At 43.2% G+C, this 10139-nt stretch overlaps 1 protein-coding gene across 2 annotated transcripts; it reads left to right on the plus strand.

Annotated features, from left to right (window-relative positions):
* The first annotated feature begins 641 nt into the window (after positions 1-641).
* On the plus strand, positions 642-6575 carry LOC114774294 (osteopetrosis-associated transmembrane protein 1-like). 2 transcript variants are annotated; one of them, XM_028966227.1, is made up of 6 exons: positions 642-959; positions 2034-2160; positions 2390-2487; positions 3590-3700; positions 4710-4875; positions 5976-6575. In XM_028966227.1, exons 1-6 carry the CDS (start codon positions 687-689, stop codon positions 6029-6031), a joined length of 831 nt encoding a protein of 276 aa, XP_028822060.1. In that variant the 5' UTR covers positions 642-686; the 3' UTR covers positions 6032-6575. The 2 variants fall into 2 exon arrangements, with proteins under 2 accessions (XP_028822060.1, XP_028822061.1); XM_028966228.1 differs by lacking the exon at positions 3590-3700.
* The last annotated feature ends 3564 nt before the right edge of the window (positions 6576-10139 follow it).

Consider the following 10139-nt stretch of genomic DNA (forward strand, 5'->3'; position numbering starts at 1 on the left):
AAAAACATGTAGACAATGAGACAGACAGTACTGAGACAGTAAAAATAGTGCAAATACCGCCGTGCAAAATGGAATGGTGCATTAATGGATAATATTTCTCTATATAAAAGGGGAAAGTCCCTGAGTGTTCAGTTGTCTGATGGAAAAAAGCTATTTATATAAAATATAAAAATACCCATACCACGCCTGCCTGACATAAATGTGTATTAAGTAATGGTAGGACAGTAATGCACGACTACCTCTGGTCCCTACAGTCAGTATAGCCTTCAGTGAAGCCTAGCGGTTCTATAATCAAAAGGTTGCTGAGGTGCCACTGAGCAAAGTACTGTGCCCACACACTGCTCCCCGGGCGCCTTTCATAACTGCCCAGGGTGATAATTAAATGCAGAGGACACGTTTCGTTGTGTCACCGTGTGCTGTGCTGCAGTGTATCACAATGACTTAAAGAAGAAGAATTATTCCTGAGAAACACGAAGATATGATCTATCTACATGTGTAAGGTATTATCATTATTATGATTTGTGTTGTCGTTGTTATTAATGTCGTCTTGTAATATCTGTTTGTCGTGCTGCCGTACAACAGAAGTAATGGGCAGATCTCGCGAGATCTCCGCGGTGGTCACGTAATGCGCTGACGTCAGAGGATAAACAGGAAGCGCGGAGTCCGCAGACGCCACTGGTCGGGACATGTCGTGGCTTTTGCTCGCCGCGCTGTTCGGGACCGTGGCGGGCGGCGGACGGGCGTCGACGCCGCTCCTGTCCCTCAGCCTGTCCTCCGCCTTCCCAGAGCAGCTGGAGTTCAGCGACGTCTGCCTGGAGATGCTGCGGGTGTTCGGCCGGCGCTACGTCACCTACGCGGACTGCCTGGTGTCCCACGCCCGGCCCGTCCGGATCTGCCAGAGCTGCTACAGCAAGTACAGCAGCCTGAGGGAGGTGTACGCCAACATGTCCTCCGACCAGGTAACCTGGGCCATCTCGCCTGGTCACATGTCGCATGTCCCGTGACCGTCCAGACCCTCGTGAGCCGGAAGTGAGTGACCGTCACGAGTTGTGACCGGAGCTGGCGGTTTGTGGGAATAACGTCTCTCAGTCTCTCAGTCACGTTGACTGATTTAATCTAGAGGTTTCATTTATCAACATTAACATTATAATTTCCCACACTCTATTATATATATTAGGGGTGTCTACTGGCACGATATATCACGATGCATTTTGATACTGTATAAATTTTTCGATATTCTTCAGTTCACAGAAAATGTAAAAAAAAAAAGTACACTGTGTGCGATCTGGGTGGATCACTGAATTTTGAACTAAATTTGTATACAAAAATATTGATACTGGATGTCATTGTGTCGATGTTTTCTAACACCCCTGGAATTGGGGGGAAATGATGTATAATTCAATGTGTTTTCTTTATTTTCATGAGCATTTACATTGGTAGATTCTCACTGAAGGCATCAAAACTAAGAAAGGTGAAGTAACTAAAGACATGTTTTTTATTGGTAGTTGGTGGTAGTAGCCTAGTGGGTAACACACTCGCCTATGAACCAGAAGACCCTGGTTCAAATCCCACTTACTACCATTGTGTCCCTGAGCAAGACGCTTAACCTTGAGTTGCTCCAGGGGGGGACTGTCCCTGTACTGATTGTAAGTCGCTCTGATAAATTCTGTAAATGTAAAATGTTTATATTCTACCTTATTCAAAATAGCCGCCCTTTGCTCTGATTACTGCTTTGCACACTCTTGGCATTCTCTCTATGAGCTTCAAGAGGTCTTGAGAGGTGTTTAGCACTTGTTGGCCCCTTTGCCTTCACTCTGCGGTCCAGCTCACCCCAAACCATCTGGATTGGGTTCAGGTCCGGTGACTGTGGAGGTCAGGTCTCCAATTTTTGTTAACTCCACATGTGTTCATTCATAGTTCTGATGCCTTCAGTGAGAATCTACCAACGTAAATGGTCATGAAAATAAAGAAAACACATGAATGAGAAGGTGTGTTCAAACTTATGTTTTTTTTTTTTTTTTCCCCAATTCCAGTTAGCTCCCGGGAACGTGAGCTGCAACGATGAACTTCTGCGCGCCGACCGGCTGATGCTGCTCTACAAGCTTTACAGCAACCTGGAGGATATCTGGGGCGACAACCCTCAGAGCGCTTACTGCTCACGTAAGACGTACACACGTGCGCAGGCTAATATTCTCCATTGGGAGTTGTTAAAGTTTAATTTGCCTTTTTTGAGAAGACATGTCTTTGTATACCATCCTCACAAACTTTGTTTTTTTAAAAAAAAAAAAAAAAAGGTGGATTACTTGCAATGAAAGTGCCACAGTTTAGAATCTGACTCTTCAGATGTTCCACATGTGAAATACGATGTGTGTGGGTTTTTCTTTTAAAGGTTGTCTAACAGAAGATCTGCAGGGTCTGAACAGTCAGACACTCCATTTCTTTGAAGTTCTCAACCAGACTCTCGGCTGCTTTGAAAAGTACCAGCAGGTAAATTTCTGTGTGCAAGTAGCGCCCTTGTCCAGACCGACTTCAACGTGCCTTCAGGCTACCACCAGTAATCAGTTGGATCGTTCCTCTGTGAACCTAATGACGCTTCACAGGTCGTAACTGCTGTGAGGGATTATATTTTGTGGGTTTAAGGTTTCAGGTCTTGTAATCGGATCGGTTTCTAACTCCCCTGCCCACAATATCCGATTCGGCATGTTGGTGTTGTGTACCAGTGTCATCTATAACTGTTACTGGGTTAAACACAAATTCAGCTTTAACCGTGACCAGTCCTGACCAGGTCTTGTCACTCTGGCGTCTGCTGAGGGGTGTGGATTTATTAGGCAGCCAGCGAATAACTTTTTTTTTCTTGCTGATGATGTGTGGTCAAGACATGGCCTCAGGGTGCGGTATGGGCGGTGGTGGCCTAAAAGACCCGTAATCCTAAGGTTGCCGGTTGGAATCCCCACACACTACATTTACATTTACAGCATTTATCAGACGCCCTTATCCAGAGCGACTTACAATCAGTAGTTACTGGGACAGTCCCCTGGGTCTGGGTCTTGAACCTTGGTCTTCTGGTTCATAGGCGAGTGTGTTACCCACTAGGCTACTACCGCCACACACTAGCATGTTGGTAGTAAGATGCGGTCAGCGGCTTTTTATTCACGTAGACATTCAGCGCCGTGTTAGGCACCAATAGGATCCGGTTAACATAACAAAAACCACCCATGTCGAACGTTGATCAAATATCAGTTTACCTAAAGCGATTATTACAGAATTTCCTTATTTGCATGAAACAACACTATATGTGTAGACAAAGCGAGCAGCGATACAGTATTTTTCTTATCTGTAGACCTTTGCTTCTAGACCATGGATACAGAGTTGGGAGAGAACAGCACCCAGTTATTCTACCACATGTCTACATTTTTACCACTTTCACTTTTTAATCAACACCATTAGCGTGTTCAGTCCCTATTTCAGAGTTACTGCTGGAAAGAAACATTTCAACTTTCGCCCAGTAGCACGCACCTAAAGATTTAGCGTTATTCTATCTAACCATGGCTGTGTGTGTGTGTGTGTGTGTGTGTGTGTCTGTACGCAGGGGAATCACTCTGAGCTGTGTAAAGAGTGTAAGGCCACGTACAGATCCTTAAACGAGCTCTACAGCGAGCTGGATAAAAACAAATCACTTTGCATGGATACCGAGGATGCGGTACAGTATATTTTATTCAGATCTGTTTTTTTTTTTATTATTTCCACGTGCTGTTATGTAGTGGTGTTTTGTTTTTTGTTTTTTTTTGTGCGCGAAATTTATGAAGAAATATCTTAGTTGAGATGCAGCATAAATGCTGGTCATGTGACAAATATACCAAAATATATCATGTAACATTCATGGATAAAAAAACGAAACGAAATAAAAACTTTACACATTTGCGGCATTTAGATTTGAGGATTTGTGGTGGTTTAAAATGATGAAGCAGTCTTTGGAAACACTTTCTTTACAGTGAAATGTTGTTTTGCCTGTTCTACTTATACTGACTAAACTCTACTTAAATAGAGTTGCATTACTGAAAATTAAAATTTTAAATGAGAATTTTTCATAAAACTCGACTAAAATAGTCGTGGATAATTCTGACTGAAATAAGACTAATGCTCAGCCTTTAAGTCGCTGAATCTTGACTAGACTAAGATGAGTATGGACGTTACTGAGGCTGACAAAGACTAAAATTAAACCAACAACTATACCATTATGAACATGGAATATGTATCAACTGACACCTGCTGGGAACCTTTGAGATGAAAACGGCGTCCTCTAGAGGCCGAACACAGCAGATGGTGTCGACACGAAATTTGTAGTTAATCCGAACATCTTTAGATAGGATTTTCATATAATCACTCAACCCAGTCTTCATAAGTGGGTTTATTATGTGGTCCTTTGGTCATATGACACGAATGAGACATTTTACATTTACAGCATTTATCAGACGCCCTTATCCAGAGCGACTTACAATCAGTAGTTACAGGGACAGTTTCCCTGGAGCAACTTATGGTTAAGTGTCTTGCTCAGGGACACAGTGGTAGTAAGTGGGATTTGAACCCGGGTCTTCTGGTTCATAGGCGAGTGTTTTACCCACTAGGCTACTACCACCCTACAGCAGGGTGGGGGATTTATTTATTATTTGTTATGAATATAAGAAGAAATTAATGTGTTGCGATTGCAGATGAACGTCACGCGCCACTTGTGGAGTAAAATGTTCAGCTGTGCGTTCCCACGCGAGGAGACTGTCCCGGTCCTCGCCGTGTCCAGCTTCATGGTCTTCCTGCCCATCATCTTCTACTTGAGCAGCTTTCTGCACTCGGAACAAAAGAAACGCAAACTCATACACCGTGAGTAACGTGCTTAGCCGGGCCATTGTTCTTGTGGGGTGGAGGGGATTCAGGTTGTTAATGGTGTTGGAGTGTGAGTGTGTGTGCGTAGAAGATTGATTGGGCGTAACGTGACGTACAGTCTGTTCTTTCTTCATAAATGCGCACTGCTGTTTTGGGGGAATCTGACATTGGGCAGTTGATTTTTTTTATTTTTTTTTTATTCTGTTGTCCTGTGGAGCTATTCATGCCACATGAAAAGATTATATATATCTTCCTGATATCGGGGGGAAAAAAAATATTTTTCATGATGGCAACTGATTGGATTTTATGTGGGTCACACAACATTATCAACACAACAAACCCCCCAAAAAAGAAATAGTCATTGCTAATGCTGTGAGAGAGTCAAGTGGATAAATAGATTGCGATACAGGGCAATGCTCGGTCAAAAGCTGATATTTCAAAGTTTAAGTTGTGTGGAAAAACGAAGGCAAATTTCATTTTGTGATTTTTATGATCAAATTCTGCACTTTAAAAATTGTAATTAGATTATATAATAGAGAACTTTGCCTCAATATATCGATTATCACAGAATTGACAGTGTTGTATTGTGGCATTATCAATATTAGGGATGACCAGTTGATATTGTTTTGTGGAGATTAATCAGCTTGTGTTTCATAGAGACAGAGAAACTGAAGTTTTCAGCCCATCAATAATTGTGTCTAATGCAGTCAGGGTGAATATAAGTGAATTTTTGCGGTGCCGATGTCTGAACAGAGTTGTATTACATGACTGTGACTGCTTTATTGAACAAGAACCTACATCTATAGTCCAGCTTCGATTCAAATCAAATTCAAATATTCTTTGTCGCGTACACCTTCATACATGGTATGATATGCAGTGAAATGCTTTTGCGACAACTATAGACCCCAATATTGTAAATTTATTGAAAAAGTATTGTAAGTATTGCAATTTTTTTAAAAAGGTATTGCAAATATTGCAAGTATTGCAATATTCGAAATGGTGACCTGAAGCGATGTGATCATGGGACAAGATGTTGAGGATGGTGACATTATTCCTACGTGTGCACCTCATTCGCTTCTCCTGTACATTTTCCACAGCCAAGAGGGTGAAGTCCAACCACAGCCTGATGAACATCCAGGACAGGTTCAACTGAATGACACCCTGAAAAGTAGACACCCAGAACAACTTTGGACCAAGTAGAGCTTTTTAAAATTAAACATAAGTATAAAAAAATATATATTTTGCTCATCTGATGAAAGCACATCCATAGGATGGTGGGGGGATGAGAGCAAATGATGCACTGATGTTTAGAAACCCAGAAGATTGTGGACTCCATAAGCTCCTTCCCCCGTGTTCCCGCACTGAAACCCTTGGCTGGAAGACGTCCCGTGCCGGTTGGGTTTGGACTGTTGTCAAACCAGAACCTTCCGTCATCTTCAGGCGGAGGAGGAGGAGTTCAGAGGACCTGCTGTGCAGCGCTGCACTGTGCTGACGAGGACATGCGGCGCGGTGGGGACACTTGATATCCATTAGTGAGATTTCCATTAACAGACACCCCTCACGGGGTCGGAGACGGCTGATACGGCTGTCGTCCCTCTCCACCCCCTCTCCTGCTCACCTTCCTCTCTTCCCTTTCAATCCCAGCCCCCCCAAGTGCTCTTATTTGTGTTTCATTTCTCTCTCTCTCTCTTTTTTTTTTTTTTTTTTTTTTTTTTTCCGGCATTGTGTAAAACCAGTGTCACGTAAAAAATAAAAGCGCCTTTTTGCTCCGGACTGAAGAAACACACCGCAAATGTAACATTATAATATTTAAATAAAACCTTCAAATGGTCCTGTTGCTTTGCCTTGTGTGCTTGGCGAGGATTTATTTCCTCGGGAACTCTCTCAACGGGCCCCGTTGTTTTCCGGAAGCTCTGCGTCTCCCTCGTCATTAGCGGCTAATCTAAATGTGGGATAAAGTTACTTGGCCGATTAATCGCAACAACACATCCGTTTGAGCCGCCTTGGCTTTTTGGTTTCTGCGGAGCGTGCCTGCGGCCCGTCACCCTGAGCGTTAAGAGCCTTTGTGCTCATTGGCCGAATCATGTGATTGTAAGTGGCACCGTTTTGGAAAGGGGGCCGTGTGTTTTGACCAAGCTGCTCAGAGAGTGACAGCGGCGGCTTTGCGTTTAAGCCCGGTGGCTTTTCCTCCTGCTTCCGAAGCTCGGCCTCGCTAAGCGGGTCTGGAAGTCATTATTCCTGACCCCCGGGCGCAGGACGCGGCCATGTGATTGAGAAATTGCTGCGAGTGGTGAACGCGGCGTGTCAAGGTCCAGCTGTTAAGACGAAGAGGGGATTAAGTTGAGCCGGCATCACGTTCCTCCAGAGGAACGGGGGTGACTTTGGACTTTAAGCACCCCGGTTTCTCCAACAAAACACTGAACAGGATGCAGTCTTTACGTTTACGGCGTTTATCGGACGCCCTTATCCATAGCAACTTAGTAGTGACAGGGACCGTCCCCCTGGAGACAATCACAATGACACAAAAGTAGTAAGTGGGCTTTGAACCTGGGACATGGTGTCACACGCCAACATAAAGAGAATGTGTGTGTGTTTGTGCATGTTGAAGTTTTTTTTTTTATTTTATTTGCTTGGAAGCCATCATGCAGGCCTAACAGCAGACCTGTGAGATTGTAGCTCACAGACAGCCAAGGGTTTCTGAATAAATGGGTCCACCTTCCCAAATTCTCCCACATCCTCCCTCTGCTACGTTCCCTCCACTGGCTCCCAGTAGCTGCACGCATCAGGTTCAAAATACTGATGCTGGCCTACAAAGCCAAACATGGAGCAGCACCATCCTACCTCACAGCCCTTATTACACCTCGCACTGCACCCCGAGCCTCCAGTACTGCTCGCCTGGTCCCTCCATCTCTGAAGGTACGAGGAAGACACTCATCTAGACTCTTCTCCATCTTGGCCCCTCGGCGGTGGAATGAACTTCCCCTCGAGGTCAGAACAGTTCAGTCACTGAGCACCTTCACACGGCAGCTCAAGACCTTCCTCTTTAGAGAATATTTAGATGAACTTGTAACCTTCTTATTGTCTGAATTATGTATAGAAACTACAACATAGTGAATAAAAAGATCATAGTTGGGGGTCCTAGTGAACCAGAATTGATCACTTCATTGTCGGTAACATGGAAGCAGTCACTCTGGATACGGGCGTAGTGTTTTATTCCAGTATGTTGTTGCCAGTGAATGGTTCACTTATTTAACTAGTTTTTTTTGTGATATGATTTTAGGATGAGTATTTTAAAGTTTTCCTCTTTTGCAATAAATAATGAATACGCTCTTGAAGTTGAGCAGAACATCGCCACCTTCAAGAAAGTGATCGCATTAGTCCTTTTAATTGTTTTATTGTTGTGTAATGGTGTAGATTTTGCTCTTTTCCCACTACAATATATTTCTGCTCCAAAATGATGAATGAGAACATTCATCATCACATGACCATTAATGAAGGTACTTTCCAACAATATTTCTGTGTTCATAACTAACGTTTTAATCTCTTTTGCCGTAATCAACATCATAAGAATACGAAATAGATACATGAAAAAAGGAAAATGTGACTTCTCAAAAGGAATTTTAAAATGCAGAAATCGGAATGACAAAGTACTCCTGCACCTCGTGTAACTGAATTAGAATATTTTTTGTTATATTGATTTGTCGAGAAAAAAAAAAAAAAGAGCTGGAAATGCACCCTCATTGCAGGCAGAGATTTCTTCGTTGATGGTGACATTAAGAAACCGTTAGTTACGGCTTACATCATTATGCAACCCAGAAAAGGGAGGCTCACTCATCGCCGCGCCCCGTCAACGTGAATGTGCGGCTTTGTTGTAACCCGGGCCGAATAATGAAGGAAGGAAAGCAGGAGAGTGGCCAGGCGAAAGAGGTTTATTATAACAGCGGAGGGGGTCAAAGTCTTCCGCAGATCTCTGGCTTATGGTCTTACCTTCAGATTAGATTATAGAATCACTCCGCCCGCCAGCCAGTCACTCACACAGCCTCGGCAGCTCACAAAGGTCCTGTGACGGGTCAGCTGTTTGTGACATCACAGCTGGCCCAGCGCATGTCAGCTGACTTTTGTCCATGGGTGGAGCAGCACTTCAGGTGGGCTCTGCCTCGGCGGTGCTGTCAGGCCACAGTGGACCCCCCTGGGTGGGGATAAGGGTGATGAAAGCGATTGTGGGTCCCACGGGGCAGGAACATCTGACCCCATTGAGCAGAACAGGCATCAGCTGCATGAGACGTTTGCAAAGCCTCTTCAGCCAGAAAGGGGCGGGGCTTCTTTTACTTCTTTTACTTACACCTAAGGCTCTTCTCCAGGCCTTCTGCATCCTTTCATATCAGCTTCATGCCCTCCACAGCGGCATAGATGCACTGAAAACATTCAGCCATCAACATCGGAGCTCAACATCTATTATATTTATAATGATCCTCTATATGACAGTGACGTTTTTTTATTTATATCTTGCACTGACACTGACAATAAAAAGTGTTGAAGTTCTGATAAGCCAAATGCGCCTTTCCATTTAAGTGGTGAGACCCGTCATTAAAAACTGATCAGGAAACTTCTGCTTTGTTATTTGCGTCTTTAATGATGATTACACTGTGAGAGAGCGAGGGCATGCCACCGATGTCAGGGCAGATGTGGAGGTCAGGAATACCACAGATAATTTCTAGATGAGGGGCTGATTGAGATCTAACAGCTCATCGTTTATTCAATATGAGCATGTTGTATCAGAGGTCAACAGACACAGAGGCTGGAGATGTACACATCTGTTAATCGCAAAGACTAAATGTAAAAAAAAAAATTGTTGAACTGATGTCTCTCTTAGGTGTATAGAGCTCTATGTATTTTTTTATGTATTATACAAATGTGATTATATAAACCTTCTTGATCATAGCATTGTTTTTTTCTCCATGTAAGCTTATTAAAGTATAATGCTACATTGTACACTGCTGAGAAAAAATATTGATCTGTCTTGTTAAGTTATACTTTACACGATAGCACGTTTTTGATCTTTACATGTTTTTTCTATATAACCTAAATAAACATATTAAATTAAATTCATATATTGCACATTTTTTACTTTTAAAAACCATCCAAATCCATCATTTATTACACCAGATACGAAGGGCCTGTTCTCGAAGCCTTGGTACACTTTAACAGCATTTAAGTGTGCAGTTGCATTTTGCGTCCTGAAGGAGGCAGTAATGTTACAT

The sequence above is a fragment of the Denticeps clupeoides genome, unplaced genomic scaffold, assembly GCF_900700375.1.
Source record: "Denticeps clupeoides unplaced genomic scaffold, fDenClu1.1, whole genome shotgun sequence".
NCBI classification, from domain to species: Eukaryota; Metazoa; Chordata; class Actinopteri; order Clupeiformes; family Denticipitidae; genus Denticeps; species Denticeps clupeoides.

Excerpts from the sequence above, each read along its gene's own strand:
- LOC114774294 (XM_028966227.1), top strand. The coding sequence starts at position 687 with ATGTCGTGGCTTTTGCTCGCCGCGCTGTTCGGGACCGTGGCGGGCGGC. Across the intron at positions 2,161-2,389 it reads TCAGAGCGCTTACTGCTCAC|GTTGTCTAACAGAAGATCTG; the intron begins GTAAGACGTACA and ends TTTCTTTTAAAG. Across the intron at positions 4,876-5,975 it reads GAAACGCAAACTCATACACC|CCAAGAGGGTGAAGTCCAAC; the intron begins GTGAGTAACGTG and ends CATTTTCCACAG.